General features: G+C 48.2%; 2 protein-coding genes across 2 annotated transcripts in view; one reads left to right on the top strand and one right to left on the bottom strand.

Moving 5' to 3' along the window:
• Positions 1-302: 302 nt before the first annotated feature.
• LOC308053386 (uncharacterized protein) lies at positions 303-2,219 on the top strand (the record flags this gene model as incomplete). The annotated part of the gene is made up of 1 exon (XM_080364236.1): positions 303-2,219. The coding sequence occupies one exon, from the start codon at positions 303-305 to the stop codon at positions 2,217-2,219; it is 1,917 nt and encodes a 638-aa protein (XP_080220362.1).
• A 10,184-nt stretch (positions 2,220-12,403) lies between these two features.
• Positions 12,404-20,721, bottom strand: part of GARS1 (glycyl-tRNA synthetase 1) — a gene marked incomplete at both ends in the record, with an annotated part of 32,341 nt that continues 24,023 nt past the window's right edge. The window contains 5 exons of the mRNA XM_080340581.1: positions 12,404-12,529; positions 14,017-14,207; positions 15,758-15,851; positions 17,710-17,819; positions 20,564-20,649. Coding sequence (XP_080196707.1) covers positions 12,404-12,529; positions 14,017-14,207; positions 15,758-15,851; positions 17,710-17,819; positions 20,564-20,649 — 607 coding nt within the window. The remainder of the gene's footprint in view (positions 12,530-14,016; positions 14,208-15,757; positions 15,852-17,709; positions 17,820-20,563; positions 20,650-20,721) is intronic.

Below are 20,721 nucleotides of genomic sequence, written 5' to 3'. Positions count from 1 at the left end.
TGGGTCTCCAGGAATGCCAGGGAATCCTCTTCAGGAGATGAGAGGAGGCAAGATATGGAGTTACAAACATTGTGTCTGCAAACTGAGGTGCAAGGAGGCTGAGAAATGAGGAAGACCACACACTCCTTGTTGGCCCAGAGCTGGCGTCCAGCAGCAGCACCCTTTCCCTTACGGGGAATAAAGTGCATCCATTAAAGTACGCCTTGATGTGCGTGTCCTGATGGTTTTTATATCTTCCCAGACAGTCCATCCTCGTAACGCTGTGGCTTTTTTGTACCTGTTGGCTGCTTGGCAGCCTCATCATGCACCACTCGGTGCAGGGTGCTGCTGCCGTGAAGGACTTGGTTAAACGCATGGTGGTAAAGACACACCCGTGTCAGGAGTGCGGCAAATCCTTCACCAAGAAGGGGAACCTGAAAAGACACCAGCGGATCCATACGACAGAGGAGCTTTTCACTTGTGGGGAGTGCGGGAGGCGCTTCACCACCCGGGGACACCTCACAACCCACCAGAGCATCCACACAGGAGAGAGGCCCTTCTGCTGCGGGGAGTGCGGGCGCTGCTTCCGCCTGGAGATATGTCTGGCCGCCCACCAGAAGACACACACCAAGGGTGGTCCCTATGTCTGTGCCCGCTGCGGTAAGAGCTTGAGCACAAAGATCTACTTCAACATCCACATGAGGACCCACAGGGAGAAACGGCCATTTGCCTGCACCGAATGTGGGAAGAGCTTTGTGAAGAAGGGAACCCTCACGGCCCATAAGGAGATCCACAAGAGGGAGAAGCCCTTCAAATGTCCCGACTGCAGTAGGTGCTTTGGGCAAAGTGCCACGCTGCTGGCCCACCAGAAGATTCACCTTCGTGGGGGGCCTTTCATATGTACTGAGTGCGGGAAGAGCTTGAGCACCAAGCGGTACTTCAATGTTCACCAGAGGAACCATGCTAAGCAAAAGCCGCTTGAGGGACATATCAGTGGTGTGTCTCTCCAGGTCATCCAGGTTAAAGAGGAGCCTGATTTTGCCTTCAGGTCAGAGGAGAATATGTTGGAGAATATGTCCCATGAAGGAGATGTATCCCAGGGATATAGCATACCTAGAAACCCACCTAATCCAAAAAGTCCTCCTTGGAAAATCCAGGTGAAGGAGGAACCAGAACTACCCACTGATGACATAGCAAATATTACTGCAATAGCCTGCCAGAAACTTTACATCAAGGAAGAACCACCAGAAAACCTGGACTATGGAAAGCTCTTTGATCCAAAGATCCCACTGATGGCTTTACAGGGGAGACAGATTAAAAAGGAAGAAGATGCTGATGGGCAGCATGAATGGGAAGAGCCCATAGCCATTAACCATGTACTCCATGTGAAGGAAGAACCACAGGAAAACATTGAGTTTGGGATGCCTTATGGGCAGAAGCCAAACCTCAGTGCTATGCAGAGGATACAAATTAAAGAAGAACCTGGTGTGGAGACCAGCCACCAGAAGAACCAAAGCCCAACGAGGAAGCAGAAGAAGTGCTATTGGCCCACCAAAGAGGGGATGCTGGACAACTGGGAGAGATCCATGCCCAAGAAAGATCCCTCAGCAAAAGGACCTCTCAAGGGTGAACGGATATTCCCCTGTCCTGAGTGCGGGAAGAGTTTCAATCAGAAATCAAACCTGACCAGACACAGGAAGATTCACACGAGCGAGGGGCCATACAAGTGCAGCGAGTGCGGGGAGACCTTCCGCATGAACCGCAAGCTGATCCGCCACCAGCGGGTCCATGTGAGCGAGCCCTTCAAATGCACCGAGTGCGGGAAGAGCTTCACCCAGCGATCAAATCTGGTCCGACATCAGAGGATTCACACCAAGGAGGAGCCCTACCAGTGCCCTGAGTGTGAGAAGACCTTCAACCAGAAGGCCAACCTCTTCCGCCACCAAACAATCCACGTCCGCATGGGACCCTGCAAGTGCACCAAGTGTGGGAAATGCTTCCCCCAGAAGCGCAACTTGATTAAACACCAGCTCCTCCACTCTCGAGGTGGGGCCTACAAGTGTGGGGTCTGTGGGAAGCGCTACCGGCTGAAGAAGTACCTGAGGAGGCACCAGAAAATCCATACACGGGAAGGAACTGCTCCCTGTCCGAGACAAGGGGAGGCCACAAGGACCAGCAGTGGACCCCACCACACTGAACAGAGAGCACTGGCCCCCATGAGGAGTGAAGAGGAGAGCTGATTGTGTCTATGGCCTGCTTCTGGGGGAAAGTCTTTTGGGAAAAGGGAGGGATGGAGACAAACTCTGCTCATCTCGTGTGGGGTATCTGGGGGTGGGGAAGTCAACCTGAAGGGATAGTGAGGTTGAGAGGAACCTCTGCAACTTCTCTGGGGACAACCCTCAGGGTGTCACCTGCTCACAGCTCTGGGATGGGACTGGAGAGTGAAGCCTCTCAGAGCACTGGGGATGCAGAGATAAGAGCTTGGCATCCTTCATAATGGTATGCCTGTGCCTCCAAAGGCTGCTAAGGTTGTAGATGCCAGAATTGTCTCGTGTGGGCAATATATAGCCAGAAGAACCTGGTAGGATTTCTTTTTATTACGTTACTGTGTTTCTGAGAAAGCTGAAGGGAACCTCTCCTATCTCCACAAGGTTTTAAAGCAAAGGCCAACTCTCTTCATCCCTCTCATATAGTTCTGATCCACACCTTGATCCTACTGGGCTGATGGACCCTAGTCAACTGAGTGGTACAGATTTGGGACAAACTACTGCCAGCCAGACCAGGATTTTAAGAATTAATCCTCTAAAACAGGCTCTCAGATTGGCTTAAGCCAGGTCCCTAAAAGTGAGTTATGTAAAATCAATTACTCTTTTTCCAAAGCTAGCCCAGATGCCAGCGGACCGTATTCTGGTTTGTACCCCTGCAACCCCACTGCGCAGATGTAAATGAGAATGGCTTTTAGCATCAAGTTTTACATCACTGATGAGCAGGTGGCTTTGCCACAAGTCTCAGAGACATTGATATCTTCACCAGGTTGAGCTGATACTAGTGCTGGTTCTCAGTCTCATGCTTCCATACCTGTTACTGTGAAGCTCTTGATAAGATATTGACTTTATTTGGCATGATTTAGGGAATTAAAACCAAGCAGCAGGAATAGACGAAAAAATCTTCAGACTTTATGGACTATAGAACTGGAAATTACTTCCCTGTTGGGATGTTTTGCCTTCCTCTCCCTGGTGTAAAGGGCAGCCTACCTCTGTCCTTTCACCTATGAACTGTAACCAAGTTTATTGATATAAAGCTTTCCCTTAAATCCCTCTAAGCTGGTGGAGATTCATTTCTGAGGCAGAAAAGACTGACATAGAGGGGAAAACAACAAGTTTAGGATGTTCTGGGTGTGACTAAGGAACACCCCTGTTGGTAAAATGGGGCTGGGTCATATGGTGGGTAGATGCTTCACTGCAGGACTGGGAAACTCTCACTAGATGTCTGGCATTTATTTTCTTATAATTAACCTAGCATAGGGCCATAGAGATTTTTACCAGGAAGAACTACTAGTATGAGAGGTTTACCGGTTGTATTATTGTGTCCCTGCACATAGAGAGGGCAGTGAGTCAATTTCAGTAGTTTTCCTGGTCATCACTGGATCTTCCACCATTGACCATGGCCAGTGTGAGTGTCCCAGCTTGTGAGGAAAATCACGGCTGATAGTTTGTAATATCTCCTCAATAAAGGAATTATTTAAAGAAAAAAGGAAACAAGGTGAGCCTCTTTTTTTGTTCGTTTGGTTGGTTACTTTTTTTCACAAGCCATCACTGAGAGAACCACACTACATTCTATCCACAGTGCAGCAGGTGAACACTGCCAGAGCAACATGCATGAGTGGTAACCCAATGGATGTTGTTGGTGATGAGCTGACCAGCTCTCCACCAACCATACTGAAAGCTCAGACCTCCACATATTGACCCCAGGGCAGTAAATGACCCACACACAAGTACCATGTGAAGTGCCCTAAGGTGTCTGCATAAGGCTAGAAGGACACATGCCTTATGGGAGGCCTCGACCTTTGTGGATGAGAAATAGGATGCCAGGAAGGGCATTTCAAATTAGACTACACACCATCATGTAGGAAACTGAAACAATGCCCTAAGTATGGGTGTTTTCATCTGTGAGCCAAATAAACTGCACACTCACGTCCCACTGAGGGAGCACAACGCTCTATGTAAAAATGGAATCTTCCTTTGGTACCACGAAGATCTGCCTGAGACGCTATGTTATGACTTTCTCAAGGACACCTCCCAAGAGATGCCTTGCAGGTAGTTTGGGCTGCCAGCACTGGTGTGGGCTGCTGACAGTTGTTTTGGGTTTGGATAAGGACCATGGAATAATCCCAGCTCTATGAGAAAAAATGGATTTATCTGAGGATTGAACAAAACCAAATCCTCACTCCCCAGGAGCAAAACAGCCTTCATCCTTTCCTCCCTAAACCCATTAAAAAGGCTTCTAGATAATAATAATAATAAAATGTTTAAAATCCAAATAATTGCCCATTCTCCACTGCACGGATTTTGTGCAGAAAACCACATCTCTAAGCATTCACTGAGCAGTTTCAGTCACCAAGTGAAAAGGATGCCCACTAGGTCTGATTTTGCCTTCAGGTCTATTCAGTAAATTCAGTGTGGTCAAGCTGAAACCAATGGAGTTAAATCAAAGTAAAAATTACATTAAAAAAAAGAGAGATCCAAGCTCTGTTGACTTTTAAAAAGAACTCTCCTGGTCTTTCATAGTGGTCGGGTAGGGCTTGTCTTGAAACAATTGCTGTCCCGTTTCTAGCCATGCACATTGTTTCTCCAGATTTCAGGAGGAATTTGGCTGTGAGACCTTTTGTTGATCACCTCCTTGACTCATTGACTATCTGTGTGTGTCATCTGAGCATCAGTTCAGTCTCCAGCATTCGGCATGGCCTGTCTGGAGGAGAGATTGAGATGGGTTGTGTTGGGAGCACTGGTGCAAAAGTGCATATTTCATGCATTGATGCGACTCATGGAGCTAATTGGTGCTGAGCATATTCTAGTATGGTGGGAATGAGAGAGTCTTCGGGGCCAGAGCAAGCATCTACTCTGACATAAGTGTCCTGAGATGTTTATTTGTCCTTTGAGGACATGATAGTTCCCATGAGAACTTCTTCAAGAATCCCAGGCTGCAGGGAGCCTGGTGTCCCCACACATGGGGAGTGAGGAGAGGAAAAAGACCAGGGTGAAAACTGAGCAACAGGACACCCAGTATAACACATGCTTTATCTGTTCACTTTCTACTAGTAGCCTTCCTGGGGAATGAGTATTTACTTACCACCCCACTTAGCTACCCCTGATCCCATCCAGGGCCAAAGTGATGCAACCAGGTAGCAGCACATGGGACCAGGTTATCAAGCTGAACTGCCTGTAGCCAAGGCATGCTTGGAGACAGTGCCCCCATCTAATTGCACGGGAGGCGATTACAGTCCATTGCTGTCCTTCCTAAAAGGATAGCTCACTGTTTTCTTCCGCTCCAAGATTTCTGTCTCCTCTGCTTCAGTCTGGCCTCTTCCCTGGGGAGCTGCAGTTTCAAAGACATTGACCTCCTCCAAGTCACCACAAAAGCACAAGTGGGAAGCAGAGATCTGGAGAACCTTCCCTACCAAGACACAAGACCTTACCCTTCTTCATCATCTGAAGAACAGGATAAGATGCTTTGCAAGTTGAATAAGATACAGACTGTTCTCATTTCTACATGTGTGTTGGCCTCTGAGGAATGAAACGGGCTGAACAGTGAGGGTCTGAACATAGAGGACAATTTCTACTAGGAGAGTAACAGGGTTTTGAAGTCATGTAAGAAAAATCCATCATCATGCTTGTGCTGAAGTTCACCGGCCTTTAGACATGTCTGCAGAGCAGAAAAACAGTTCCTGCAGGAGAGCTGGAAAGAGCATTGATGTGAGCTCACTTTGCAGAGAAACGGACTTTAAAGAGGAAACCAAACATTTCAAGACCACGCTGGATGGGTCTCTGAGCAACCTGATCTGGCTGAAGATGTCCCTGGTCATTGCAGGGGGGGTGGGCTAGATGACCTTTGAAGGTCCTTTTCCAACCCCAAATATTCTATGATTCTATGCTATTGTCAGCTACAAGCTAAGCAGCCTTGTAAACTAGTTCTTCCTAGTCATTTCTCAAAGTGTTGGCCTTGGGTTCGGCAGACAGAAATTACTAAGAGGCTTTTTGCTGCCCAGGTGAGCTGTGGTGCATTGTGCATAGTCAAGGGCACACGCTTCTTCAGCCGGTATTGCAGGGCCCAAAACTTCCTGCCCAAAAGGTCAAGGAAAACTGGAGCTGCTTTTTCCAAGGTTTCAAAACAGGGTTCTAATAACTTTTTGGGGTTTTTTATTTTCCTGAGGAGGGTTCTGGTCAATGGCAAGTTGAACATGAGCCAACAGTGTCCCTGGAGCCAAGAGGGACCCGTGTCCTGGTGCATCCAGCACAGCACGGCCAGCCGGGCAGGGAGGGGATTGTCCTGCTCTGCTCTACACCTGGAGCATTCACTGTGTGCAGGGCTGGGGACACGGGGTAAAAAGGAGATAAAGCTACTAGAGAGTGTCCAGAAGAGGGTACAAAGTTGGTGAAGGGTTTGGAGGGGAAGCCGTATGAGGAGCAGCTGAAGTCACTGGGTTTGTTCAGCTTGGAGAAGAGGAGACTGAGGGGAGAGCTCATGGCGGCTCCAGCTCCTCACAAGGGGAGCAGGAGGGGCAGGGCTGATCTCTTCTCTTTAGTGACCAACAACAGAACTCAAGGGAATGGCAGGAAGATGTGCCAGGGGAGGTTTAGGTTGGACATGAGGAAAAGGTTCTTCACCCAGAGGGTGCTGGACACTGAACAGGCTCCCCAGGGAGGTGTCACGGCCCCAAGCCTGACAGTGTTCAAGAAGAGACTGGACAGCACCCTCAGACTCACGGTGTGAACTGTGGGGTGTCCTGTGCAGGGACAGGAGTTGGACTCCATGATCCTTGTGGGTCCCTTCCAACCCAGGACATTCTGTGATTCTATGGTATTTATGGGTTTGGTGAGTGCATGATGAACTGATGACTCTAACACAAACTGGTTTATGATTCATTAACAGGTTGTCCAGAGAGGTGGCACACTTTTGCCGCACAGGATGCTTCAGCTACGGAATTCACCTCTTTCCCTTACACTTTTTCTGTATTTCCTCTGTTTTGCAGATAGTTTGCCTTTATTTTTCTAATAAAATAGCTGTACTAAAAAAAGCTGTTGGATTCAAATTATCCCAAATGGGATGGAGGTGGAAGAGGTGAGAGCTTGGGGTGGAAGCATCCACCTGGGACCAGGACACCAACATCTGCATCGTGACAGATCTGAACAAGGGATTATGTGAGACTGAGGTTTCGCTGTAGGAATCACTGAGAAAGGACTTAACTTTCCAGTTCTCTCTATAAACATTTGGAAAAGCACATGGAAGATCCTCACTCATCTTGATGTAAATGAGTGTGCAAAAATCAGTCATTCACAGAGGCAAAATACAGGTGAAAACTGTGAGTGATGAGAAAAGTTGTCTCGAAGCACCTGATGCGTCCCGGTTGTCTCCCGCTCAAATCTGTTTGCTGGTGATTGTAACTTTACAAACAGGAGCTCATCAATGGGGAATGACCAGCAGGGCAGGAAAGAAGGACAAGGTCTTGTTCATGTTCACACCTTGCATGAGCATCCTAAAGCCACACGTCTCCAGCCCAATGCCGTGCTTCTCGGGACATGAGAAGACCCCTTTTAACAAGCAAGAAGTAGAGATGGTGGAAAAGATACAAAACACTTGAACAAATCCTCTGCTGGTGCACTCAGCTAAGATGCTGGTGCCCAGGTGCTCCAGTTGCCCTCCTGTGGTTTTCCGCAGATCTTAATTTTGCTTTGTGGTTTGTGATGGCACCTGTGCTACACCTTTGGGGACCTCTCCGAGCCAGGTGTGTATCACAGACCTTTCACTGACACAACAGGATATTTCTTTCCAGTGTCCCTGAGCTATTTTCCAAGCAATTCTCACTGACCAGGTGCGTTGCTGGATCCTCCAGCCTCCATCAATCCCCATTTCTGTTCACACCAAACAGCCAGTCGAGAGAGCAAACTTGCTCCTTCCCCCTCGCATTTGCTATTCAGAGCAAAATATTGTGCTGCTGTGTTATTTAATCAAGTCAAAATTCATAGGCAGCATCTGTGCAGAAGATAAAATGTTTCAGGACAGTTTAGTCCTTTTCTTATCTGAGTGATTACGGTTATGTAAAGACTTTTCTTTCAAACACAGAGATGGAGTTTCATAAGCAAGGGACCAAAATAGTGCCAAGTAGCCAGCCGTCTACCCTTGATCACACTGGATTAGTACAATTAATCTGTAGGTATTAGTGATGAGCAGGGTTTGGGCTGGAGGATATAATATATATTTATTATTTAATATCTGATTTCCCCCAAGAGGCAGAGAATTCAATCATGGGATTTTCATCATTATATTTTTGCAAATGGGGTTGCAGGATTTGGAAAATTACCAAGGGGCTCCTGATTAGAGCAGGAACAGTCAGCAAAAGAGAGGAATGAGACCTCTGCTCATTTTTTGCACCTTTTGAGGATTATGCAATTGGGAATTGCCTTCTGGATAAGCGTGAATTAGCATGGGACCTCAGCCAGGACCTGCTGGGGTTAGTGAGAGGGTAGCAAATATCCACCAGTATAACCAACTCAAAAACTGAACACTGCTGCTATTGCTGCCTAAGAACAGAGGAAACCAAACCTCAGAAATACGGAATTATATACCTGGGAGAGGATCAGGAATCCTTATTCTTGGGCTCCTGTTCAGTTGCTGTAACATCACGTCTCATACAAATACCCCTTTCACTGATGTGAAGCCTTTGAAGAAAGAGCAGAGCTTTGCGCTGTTCCCAAACTGAAAACCGAAAAGGAAAATCCCCGCAAGCTTTCTTTGCTTTGTGTTTTGGGGAATACGCACTGAGGGGTTCTTGCTTTTCTTGCTGTAAAACAGCTGCATTTCTCATCAGTTTATAAATGAAGACGCAGAGGCCTGATCTGAAGCAGCGCCCGTTTAACCTGATTACAGAGCAATTGGCTCAAGCGCTGCCCTTAGCACTGGATCAGTTAAAGGTTGGCGTGGATGGACTGAGCTTCTGTGGGTTGATTTGTGTGCTGACCGCTGGGAAAAGAACTGACTATGATTCTTCCCACAACTCCAAGTCTTCCCAGACCAAACAATGACCACCACAAGGTGCAAAGCACAGCGAGGAAGAACAGCACAAACACACAGTGATCTTTCCCCGCAGTAGCTATTTTGAAGCTGTCACTTGCCAATTTTATTATTCACCAGTTCTTATATTAGAAGAGAAAACAAACCTTTCTCTTCTACTGCCCTTCTTCACACACTTCCTAAAAGTGGGGATGACTCTTAATACTGTCTAAATTCAGAGCTGGAGTCCGGCCCATGTGCGCTGAGATATTAAATAGAAAGACCAATTGGCTTTGCCAGTGCTTTTCATTTTTCGTAGCTTTATGAAACGAATGAGCGATGTTCTCCCATCCCCTTGCAGGGGAGCCAGCTGCAGATTACAGCAGAAAGTGGAGTGTTACGTGATCAGCCCTTGGTAGAACATGGAAATCAGTGTTGCAGAGCCATGCGGAGTTAGATTGAGGTTCAGCAGCCCCTGCTTATAAATAATAAACTTCGCTGATCTGGCGCAGAAGGTGAATTACAGGTCACAGCAAAGATAGGAATCAAAAAGGTTTAAGCTGCATTTCCAAAGTACATCTGTTTGATCTGTCTTTGTTAAGACAAGCCTGTCATCTTCAGCTTTTTTTTTTGGGTAAAAATCAGGGGGATTTTAGCAATGCGCAGGCTGGGCAACGTTCACACAGGCAGTGTTGTCTGTGCTCCCCTCCCCGGCATCCCCGTCCATCAACAGAGCAGAACTGGTGGTTTTATGATGCCCGGAATACCCACTTAAGACTCAGACTAAAGTGCTCCAGACTCCCGATCACAGGGATGCTGAGGAGGTTACAACCATCTGTGCTGTAAATAATTACGTTTAATCAGATGGATCCCCCCAGTGCCATAACCTCATGACAGGGGGATCCAAACATCACTCTTACACCCCAGACCTGCGCTCCCCTGAAGAACAACTATCAATTACATTTCTAAGACTTTCTTACGACTGTCGTCCTGCATTAAAATCCACGTTGCAGCAGCATTTTCAGCCACTGAATTAACAAAGAGCTTTAGAGGCCCAGGGCTGCAGCACAAGCAGAAGAGTTAAAAATAAAACACAAAAACATACATTTCAATGTGTGTTTCAATAGCACTCGCTATTTTTGGCCTGACAGCACCCTCTTCTGGGAAGCGGGTGCTGAAGGGTGCACCCTGCTCAGCTCCCAGCAGCTCTGAGCATCAGCAAACAAAAGGCAGAGCCCTCTCCGTGTGGATTGAAGCAAAATGGCATTTAGACGATCCCTTCTGAGTGATGTTTTGCAGTTTGCTTTGAGGAGTTTGAAGATCACTGCGTGATCGAGTGCTGGTCAGAGTCCCAGCACATGGTTGTTTGGTAGACACCAGGTGATGGGTGCAGCTCCCAGCGGTTAGGAATCTGCACAGACACTGTCAAACCCCAGCAAAACACTGCTTTGCATCGCTGGAGCAGCAGGTAAAATCTGCACCACCCTGGTGAGGACTGCCATAAAACTTTTAATTATGTCCTCAGACATATCCCAGACTTTTTTATTGGTTCACAGAATCCCAGAATGTCAGGGATTGAAGGGACCTCGAAAGCTCATCCAGTGCAATCCCCCCATGGAGCAGGAACACCCAGATGAGGTTACACAGGAAGGTGTCCAGGCGAGTTGGAATGTCTGCAGAGAAGGAGACTCCACAACCTCCCTGGGCAGCAAAGCACCTTTCTTACAAATCACAAGCATAGTAGTCAGGACAAGAACATGCATTTTCACTTTGGTACATCTCATAGTGACAGCAGCTGTGAAATAAGAAGGGGAGGAGCAGCTCAGCTGCCCAGGGGCACCAGGCAGGGCTGGGGCAGCCACCATCAGCATCTGTCTGCAGCACTCCGGATTCTACCTCCTCCAAAATCATAGAATCATTTTGGTTGGAAGAGACCCTCAGAATCATCGAGCCCAACCATAATCTAACTCTAGCACTAAACCATGTCCCTAGGAGACTCATCTCCGCATATTTTAAACCCCTCCAGGGATGGTGACCCCACCACGTCCCTGGGCAGCCTGTTCCACCCCTGGCCCTCGGCAATGGTGGGAGCACCTCAGTTGTAGCTCGCCTTGGTCAGGTCTCCATTTGAAGGGATTTAACATAGTGCAGTTGGTTCCAAGGCTTGTTTGTATTCAATGAGATGCACCAAAACTGCAACACCTGCAGCCGGCAACGGTCAACAGAAAGGACTCGGTTCTTCTCCACAGTGCCCGACCACATCGCACAACCCATAGCTCAGAAGTGGAACGAATTGGGTGACAAAGTTTTGCTTCATCTGCCATGTTCACATGACCTCTCACCAACCGACTACCAGCTCTTCAAGCATCTCGACAGCTTTTCGCAGGGAAAAACAGCAGGATGAAGAAAATGCTTTCCAAGGGTTCGTCAAATCCCAACGCACGGATTTTTATGCTATGGGAATAAACAAACTTCTTTTTCTCCTTGGCAAACTGTGTGTCCTGTTTTGACTAATAAAGATGTATTTGAACCCGGTTATAATGATTTAAAATTTATAGTCCAAAACTGCGATTACTTTTGCACCAAACTAATGGGTGCGAGGCCTCTCTTGACTGGTCCAGGTCCGGCAGGTTTAATGCTCCCAAACACCAAGGTGACATTCCTTGTGGGTTTGGGTTTCTCCAGCACCTGGAGAAATCAGAAGGTACCTGGATCTTCTCCCACCTGCTTAGGGCAGCCTTGGGTTTCAGTCTTGACCCTCAGCCCAGCAAACCAACCCTGCCAAGCAAGAACACAAACCGGAATGGGGTTTTCCACCCTCTCTGTTCTCCTGCTGTAACACCCACAGCCGTAAGGAGGAGGGGGAAAAATACACTAATGAACCAAAATTTCTGAAGAAAGCACAAGGCTGCATGAAGGCGGAGAAGCAGGCATATATAATGGTGGTTTTATTCGCAACACCTTCAACTTGGACTGCAGTTATTTCAGTTTTTAAAGTTAAATTCAGGCAGCAATTGAGGAAAGAAAAATAATGAAGAAACAGTCCCCATGTGCACAAACAATGCAGTTTTGAATAATACATGATAAGTTTATTTCATATTAACATGAACAGTAAAAAGTGGACATTTGATGGGATTTTAACTTCAGGTCCTTTTCTTTATTCCTCTATTGTGTCCTTTTTGCCAGTCTCTTGTCCCTCAAATTGTGGATATTTCGCCTCGACGTCAGCCCAGGTTAGATAACCGTTCGCCAGGTCACGGATGATGGCAGGAAGTTCCGAGATCTGCAGGCAAAGTCACAATGTCATGAAACACAAAGTCAGCAGAATCTGGTTGCTCTGTTGGTTACTTGGGGAATATGGGTAATTTTTACATCAGCAACGAAACAGGTGCAAGATACCTCCCTGCAAGCTCATTTTTGGGGAGGAAGAAAAACATCAATTAGGAGGATATCTTAAATCACAGCCTGTGTCATCTCGGCAGACTGCTCAGTTATCCACCATGAGGGAAATCCAGCTGTTGCTGTGGTGGATCACAGCAAGGTTCAGTCCTGGTGGTGTTGTAGAATCATTTTGATTGGAAAAGACCCTCAAGATCATACAGTCCAACCATTAACCCAACACTGGCACTAAACCATGTCTCTGAGAACCTCATTTACATGTCTTTTAAGCCCCTTCAGGGATGGTGACTCCACCACTGCCCTGGGCAGCCTGTTCCAATGCCTGACAACCCTTTCCAGGAAGAAATTTTTCCTAATATCCAATCTAAACCTCCCCTGGTGCAACTTGAGGCCATTTCCTCTCATCCTGTCACTTGTTACCTGGGAGAAGAGACCAACCCCCTCCATGCTCCAAGCTCTTTTTGGGCAGTTCAGAGATCAGAAGGTCTCCCATCAGCTCCTGTTCTCCAGCTGAATCCCCCAGGTCCCTCAGCCGCTCCCATCACACTTGTGCTCCAGCCCCTCACCAGCTCCGTTCCCTTCTCTCAACTCGCTCCAGCACCTCAAGGCCTTTCTTGTCATGAGGGACCCAAAACTGACCCCAGGATTCAAGGTTTGGCCTCCCCAGTGCCCAGCACAGGGGATGGTCACTGCCCTGGTCCTGCTGGCCACACTGTTCCTGACACAAGCCAGGATGCTGTTGGCCTTTTTGGCCACCTGGGCACACAGTGCCTCATATTCAGCCACTGTCAATCAACACCCCCAGATCCCTTCCCCCAGGCACTTTCCAGCTGCTCTTCCCCGATCCTGCAGCGTTCATGGGGCTGTTGTGACCCCAGCGCAGGACCCAGCACTTGGCCTTGTTAAACCTCATAAAACTGGCCTCAGCCCAACGATCCAGCTGGTCCAGATCCCTCTGTAGAGCCTTGCTGCTAGGCAGGGATCTTCTGCCTTGTGGTGCCTGTGGATTCAGAAAGCCAGATGCAACCCAGCAAATGCATTTACTCAGCAGCCTTCACTCAGGAAGAGGCACTCTAAAGAGCAGTGCAATCAGCACACAGCGTGGCTTTCAAGTAAAGTAACACCTCTGCTGTACCCCAGGAAAACAAAAACCTCTCCTTACTTGAGCAGCAGTGCCAGCATCTTCTGTTTGACCGCTATCTCTCCCCTGGGGGTTTCTCAGAATAGCTAAATTGCCTACGAGAGCTGGAGGCAGCTCCCGCGCAGATCAGAGTCGTTGCTGAATCAGAAATAGCAGGTAACGCTCTTTCTCAGCCCATCAGAAACAATCTGGGCTCTGTCAGCACCAAATTCCCCCTGCCCGCCCTTTACCTCGGCTCGGATCTGGCGCATGGAGTCGCGGTCTCTCAGGGTGGCCGTGTGAGGCGTCCGGTTAACGGTGTCAAAGTCGATGGTGATGCCGAAGGCCACGCCGATCTCGTCAGTCCTGGCGTAGCGCCGGCCGATGGATCCGGAGGAATCATCCACCTTGTGAGAGATGCCGTTCCTGGTGAGGGCTTCAGCTGCAAGAAGCGGGGAAGAGGGGGGTCACCAGGACTCGTTGCATCCTCAGCAGGCAACATGATCCCAGCAGAGGCCTCCCGCACCCCCACAGCGCTGCCTGAATGACGGACCACGTGTCGTGGTTTCAAGGAGCATCACTGACCATCATTTTAATTTTCACAAGGTTTCAACCCTTGCCAAGACTCCAGGCTCAAACCCACTCCACAGGTATAGCTACTCTCACAGCTCTCCACATTGCATCACTTGAATCTCACTCAAAGAGCAAAGTCACCGACTTCTTCAACCTGTCACTGCGGACCCACAGCTCTGCTTCACCTCAAGAACACGCTGCCTGACACGTGTGCAGGGGCATGTCCAGCATGGGGAGGTGAGATGCTCAGGTGCTGTCTGACACACAGCCTGCGTTCCTATCCTTCATGTGCTCACTTTCAGATGGTACCAGTGGGCATTTTGACAGCATGTTTGGAGACTCAGCAGCTCTGGGACTGATTTAATAAATTAGCTGGCCAACAAGAGCCAAGAAAAGAATTTAATTAAAAACAAACAGTAAATGAAGCACTGCTTCTGGCAGCTTCTCCCAAGCAGTGGGAAAGATTTCTTTTTGACACAAGGAAAAAAAACAAACATCTTTTAAAGAATCACAGACTAGCTGGGGTTGGAAGGGACCTCTGGAGATCATCCAGTCCAACCCACCTGCTCAAGCAGGGTCACCAGAGCAGATCACACAGGAAGGTGTCCAGGTGGGTTTGAATGTCTCCAGAGAAGGAGACTCCACAGCCTCTCTGGGCAGCCTGGGCCAGGCTCTGGCACCTCAAAGGAAAGAAGTTTCTCCTCATATTCAGATGGAACCTCCTGTGTTTCAGTCTGTGCCCATTGCCCCTCATCCTGTCATTGGGCACCACTGACCACCACTGGTCCATCCTCTTGACACCCACCCTGAGATATTTATAATCATTGGTGAGATCGCCTCTCAGCTTCTCTTCTCCAGCTGAACAGCCCCAGCTCTCTCAATCTCTCCTCATCAGAAAGATGCTCCAGACCCCTCAGCATCTTTGTAGCCTCCGCTGGTCTCCCTCCAGTAATTCCTTGTCCTTCGTAAACTGGGGAGCCCAAAACTGGACACAGAACTCCAGATGTGGCCTCACCAGGGCAGAGCAGAGGGGGAGGAACAACCTCCCTCGACCTGCTGGTCACACTCTACTTAATGCCGTTGGCTTTCTTGGCTACAAGGGCACATCGCTGGCTCATGGTCAACCTGTTGTCAACCAGAACTCCCAATCCTTTCTCTGCAGAGCCGCCTTCCAGCAGGTTCGTCCCTGAACCAACACTAGGAAGGACAGGGAGTTGGTTTTTTGAGGCTAGACTGAAGAGTTTGATAGGTACCCAAAGCTGACTGATACCAACCAACTCAGCTGTTTTGTTTTGACGGCTCTGTCTCTGCACACGAGAGCCAGGTGATCCCAATGCTATTTTCTCCCTATAGCACCGAGGAAGAAACCTTTCTTCCCAGTGCACATCCCCATCGGACCCCAGTGCTTAATACACTTACACAATTCCTTGACAAAAGGCATGAATTCCTGATTCTGGCTTAGCGGAAGGACGGAGCACTTGAACGGTGCCACAACAGCTGGGAAGCTGAAATACTAAGGGGGAAAAAGAAAAGAACACAAATAAATACAAGTTTAATGGTTTGGCCAGATTCTTCCCTCCTGCCAGCCACATATGACCTCCCACCAAAAGAGGTCCACCAGAGCTCTTCCTGATGAAAAAGAACCTCATTTGAATTACAGACAAAAAGGGTAGAGGGGTTTTTCCAGAAGATTCAGTATTAGGTACAGTCCAAAGGGAAGAGTTCTCACAATCATCTCACTCCCTGTTTGATTCCCACAGAGACTCTGCACGCACATGGAGTGTGTGCAGCTCAAAGGTTTTCAGAACCCTCCAGAGACACCCTCAGAAAAGAAAAATGATCCAAAAGGGGAAAAAAAAAATCTTTCCAGGCAATCAGCAAGGCCTGTAAGGGTATAGAAGTGATGTACTAGAGAGAAGAGAATCCCAGAATCCCAGAATGTCAGGGATTGGAAGGGACCTGGAAAGCTCATCCAGTGCAATCCCCCCATGGAGCAGGAACACCCAGATGAGGTTACACAGGAAGGTGTCCAGGCGGGTTGGAATGTCTGCACAGAAGGAGACTCCACAACCTCCCTGGGCAGCCTGGGCCAGGCTCTGCCACCCTCACCATGAAGAAGTTCCTTCTCAAATTTAAGTGGAACCTTTTGTGTTCCAGTTTGTACCCATTACCCCTTGTCCTATCATTGGTTGTCATGGAGAAGAGCCTGGCTCCATCCTCCTGACACTCACTCTTTATATATCTGTAAACATGAATGAGGTCACTCCTCAGTCTCCTCTTGTCCAGCTCCAGAGCCCCAGCTCCCTCAGCCTTTCCTCACACGGGAGATGCTCCACTCCCTTCAGCATCTTTGTTGCCCTGCGCTGGACTCTCTCCAGCAGTTCCCTGTCCTGCTGGAACTGAGGGGCCACAACTGGACGCAATATTCCAGATGTGGTCTCGCCAGGGCAGAGTAGAGGGGCAGGAGAACCTCTGACCTACTGACCACCCCCTTCTAACCCACCCCAGGTACCATTGGCCTTCCTGGCCACAAGGGCCCAGTGCTGGCTCATGGTCATCCTGCTGTCCCCAGGATCCCCAGGTCCCTTTCCTTTAAGCCCTTTCCCCCTTTCCCCAAAGTTTTAGGCTTCATGAGCAGTTTGTGACTGAAAGGCAACTCTGTCTTAACTCTCAATTCCTGTTCCCCCCACTCATAACTGTATCACATCCTGTGGCAACCACAGATGCTAAGGAGCGCTGTTACTTTTCTTTTCTATAAACACTGTCCAGCAGCCAAAAAATCAATGAGCAGGAACCAGCATCAAGTTTACAGGCAGCTTCCATGCAATGGTGTGGAGCATCACAGTTTGGGCACTGGCTGGAACAGGCTGTTGCTCTGTATGTAACACACACTTACTTCCCTCTGTCCCCTGCTACAGCAACATTTCAGACCAAGATTTTAGGGGTGCCATGAATCAGAGAAGATTTAATTTCACGGGGAACTGAGGAAACAGTTGGTCTATTGTCCATCTTGCTGCCCAGAGCTATGATTCCAGGAAAAGCAGCAAAGAGAGCAGAAATAAAACACTGAAGAGACGCCTTTCTCTGAGCAATGGGCCACTGCCAAATATGAATCCAGAAGGAGGAATTTCTCACCCCCTTGCCAGTAATACAGCGAGAGCCTCATACACACGCAGAATCCCAGAATGCTCTCAGTGCATATGTGTAAGTGACACGTACGCTGGCAAAAACAGCAATTCAACAACCCACCTGGGTTTTCTCAGCTCTACTGTGTATTGTGCAGTCTTATTTTGGTCCTTGCCCTGTATATTAGGGAAAGGTAAATGCTTGCAGCTGGTTTTAAGCTGAGGTCCAGCCGCAGAAAAGCTCACCGTTCTCTGCTCGTCTCCTTCCCGGATTTGGAATGTGTGTTCAAACACCGTGTACATGATCCTCCCGATACCAAACGAGGGTTCAATTACATTTGGGATGATTTCTTCCACTGGAACACAAAAGAACCCACGTCACCATTACAAAAGAACTCACACACAGAAAAAAGATGTGTTTACTGAAGCTGCCTTTCTATTCAGAAGTTCTGATTCCATGTAGCTGAGCACGTGGAAATAAAAGGTTAAACGTTTCTGCTCTAAATATAAATACCTGAAGGATAGACTTGGATGTAGTCCATGTATAGGATGTATTTAAGCTGTAAATAACAAGTCAGGGCCCCTTCTCTGCCCATGAGAGCAAACAGCACAATTTGCATCCACACAGATAAAACCTCTTCCACTTCGCAACAGTGAGGTCTCACCTAAACTGTTGGCTGGGAACAGTCCTTGCTCCACACCAAGCCACAGACTACGTGCAGGCATTATCTGAGAGGCTGCTACTTGGCATAAACCAGAATTGTGCTAACAATTAAACAGCCCAGATGATGGCAGGGTAACGCTCGATCCCTGGCCCGCTTCGGTTTAATGTACAGACACAACCTCGGTACCTAGCAGTCTGAGCAGAGAAGCACAGAGCTCCAGATCCAACTCAAACTCCAGCCAAAACTTCCTCCATACTCTTGAGCTGCTCAGCTGCTTCAATCCTTCCGCAACCCTATTCTCCATCCTCCCGCAAAAGTGGGAAAGACGTGGATCAACTAGTTAGTGTTTGCAATAATTGTCAGAAAACGTGATGTGCTACGTTATTATACACCCATCGTTCTCTTCAGTTCTTGCCACATGTCTGTCAAAGAGGCTTTTTCCTCCTTCTCTCCTCTCTATGAAAGGAGCTCAGTCGACATCAGCTGCTTTTAAAAATCAAGGGTAGCACCCAGCTCTCCTGCTCCATGTGCCTGAAGAGCCAATTCTCCTCAGTTCAGCACCTAAGCTGGGGTGGGACCTCACCTTCCAAAAGGATGGTTGTGTTTTATTTGTGCATTGACCAACCAGTTTTCAAGCCAAGAGAAGGGAAACCATAAGCTTTGCCTCCCGCTTGCAGACAGCAGCTAAAATGCCAAATGTACACATTTAAAGGAAAACCAGCAACGCGGGTTCTACTTCTTACACTACAATCACCAACAGTTACAGCTCTGATTCCTTCTCTGAAGTTGTGAGGAACCAAAGCCAGATACAGCAGCAGAATGTGCTGACTGAAAGACACCTGCACATCTCAAAGGCTCAGAAGCTGCAAGAACAGATATATTCTGCACATGGTACAAGTTGCTCTACTCCTTCCTTCCTAGAAGAATTTATCATGTTTCTGACCTAGGACAGGATGAACCACTAGTTACAGTATCAACCTGGGAAAAATCTACCTCAGTCTGCAGCTCTGTCAAAGATTCATCAAATGACCTTGAGTGATGAGCTTACAGAGCTGGCTGGAAAGACTTAGAATCATAGAACAATTTGGGTTGGAAGGGACCTCCAAAGCTCACCCAGTGCCACCCCTGCCATGAGCAGGGACATCTTCACCAGCTCAGGTTGCTCAGAGCCCCGTCCAGCCTGGCCTGGGATGTCTCCAGGGATGGGGCATCCACCACCTCTCTGAGCAACTTGGGACAGGGTTACGCCACCTTCAGTGTAAAAATGTCTGGCCTGAATCTCCCCTCCTTTCGTTTAAACCATCACCCCTTGAACTATAATCACAGGCCCTGCTAAAAAGCCTGTCCCCAGACTTCTTTGAGGAACTACATCCATACATTTTGGGAAGTTACCTTCTAGCTCCACCTCACAGAATCACAGAATGTCAGGGATTGGAAGGGACCTCAAAAGCTCATCCAGTGCAATCCCCCCATGGAGCAGGAACACCCAGATGAGGTTACACAGGAAGGTGTCCAGGCGGGTTGGAATGTCTGCAGAGAAGGAGACTCCACAACCCCCCTGGGCAGCCTGGGCCAGGCTCTGCCACCCTCACCATGAAGAAGTTTCTTCTCAAATTTAAGTGGAACCTCCTCTGTTCTAGTTTGTACCCACTGCCCCTTGTCCTATCATTGGTTGTCATGGAGAAGAGCCTGGCTCCATCCTCCTGACACTCACCCTTTATATATCTGTAAACATGAATGAGGTCACCCCTCAGTCTCCTCTTGTCCAGCTCCCGAGCCCCAGCTCCCTCAGCCTTTCCTCACACGGGAGATGCTCCACTCCCTTCAGCATCTTGGTGGCTCCACTTCCCACACCAGGATAAAAGCTCTGCAGAGATTCAGTCACTGCCCAAAACTGATGTGATTATCAACTACCAGAGGAACTGAGAGGACTTGTTGGCTTAAAGAGCGCGGTCAGCGCAGCAGCCTGGAGAGCTGGCAGGTGCTGGAAGACTTGACTCCAGGCGGTGAAGTGAGAACAGGAGCTCTGAGCACAGAGCTCTGCCCACAGCCCTGCCAACAAAATGCCACAGCCCATCTGCTGCACCGCACTGCGACTGAAGATGGAAACTCCCAGAGCTGCTGCACCTTCCCCAGCTCCTCCATCACCGCAGCAGCTGCTTCTTAGCACCACGTGGGACCTTACGAATCCACTAATATGTGACTGCAGCAGCACGAATTTAACACGCCACCCAAAGTCGATGGTTGCTGCAATCCCACTGCTGTGTGACAGTTTTCCAAATGTCTTAAACTGTCAAATTTCACGGAAATTTGGCATTTTTTCTGTGCCACTGTACAATACTAACAAGACAACACAACTAATAAAGTTCACATTCAAAGTGTGTCCTCATCTGCCTCTTATTTTTGATGATCAAACAACAAAGATACAAACTTACCATGTAATGTTTTCTGAAATCTCTTCACAGTAACCATGTCCTTTGTTAATTTAAAAGTTTTCCCTTCAGTTTCCACAGTAAATTCCCTGCAAAGGAAAAAGAAGTCATTTAAAAGCTACAGCAATAAATAACCAAGTTATATTTTCTTAAATGCATCA

The sequence above is a fragment of the Nesoenas mayeri genome (genome assembly GCF_963082525.1).
Source record: "Nesoenas mayeri genome assembly, chromosome: 2".
In the NCBI taxonomy this organism is placed as follows: Eukaryota; Metazoa; Chordata; class Aves; order Columbiformes; family Columbidae; genus Nesoenas; species Nesoenas mayeri.
The sequence above is the reverse complement of the archived record's forward strand: the minus strand, read 5'-3'. Positions and strand labels throughout refer to the sequence as shown.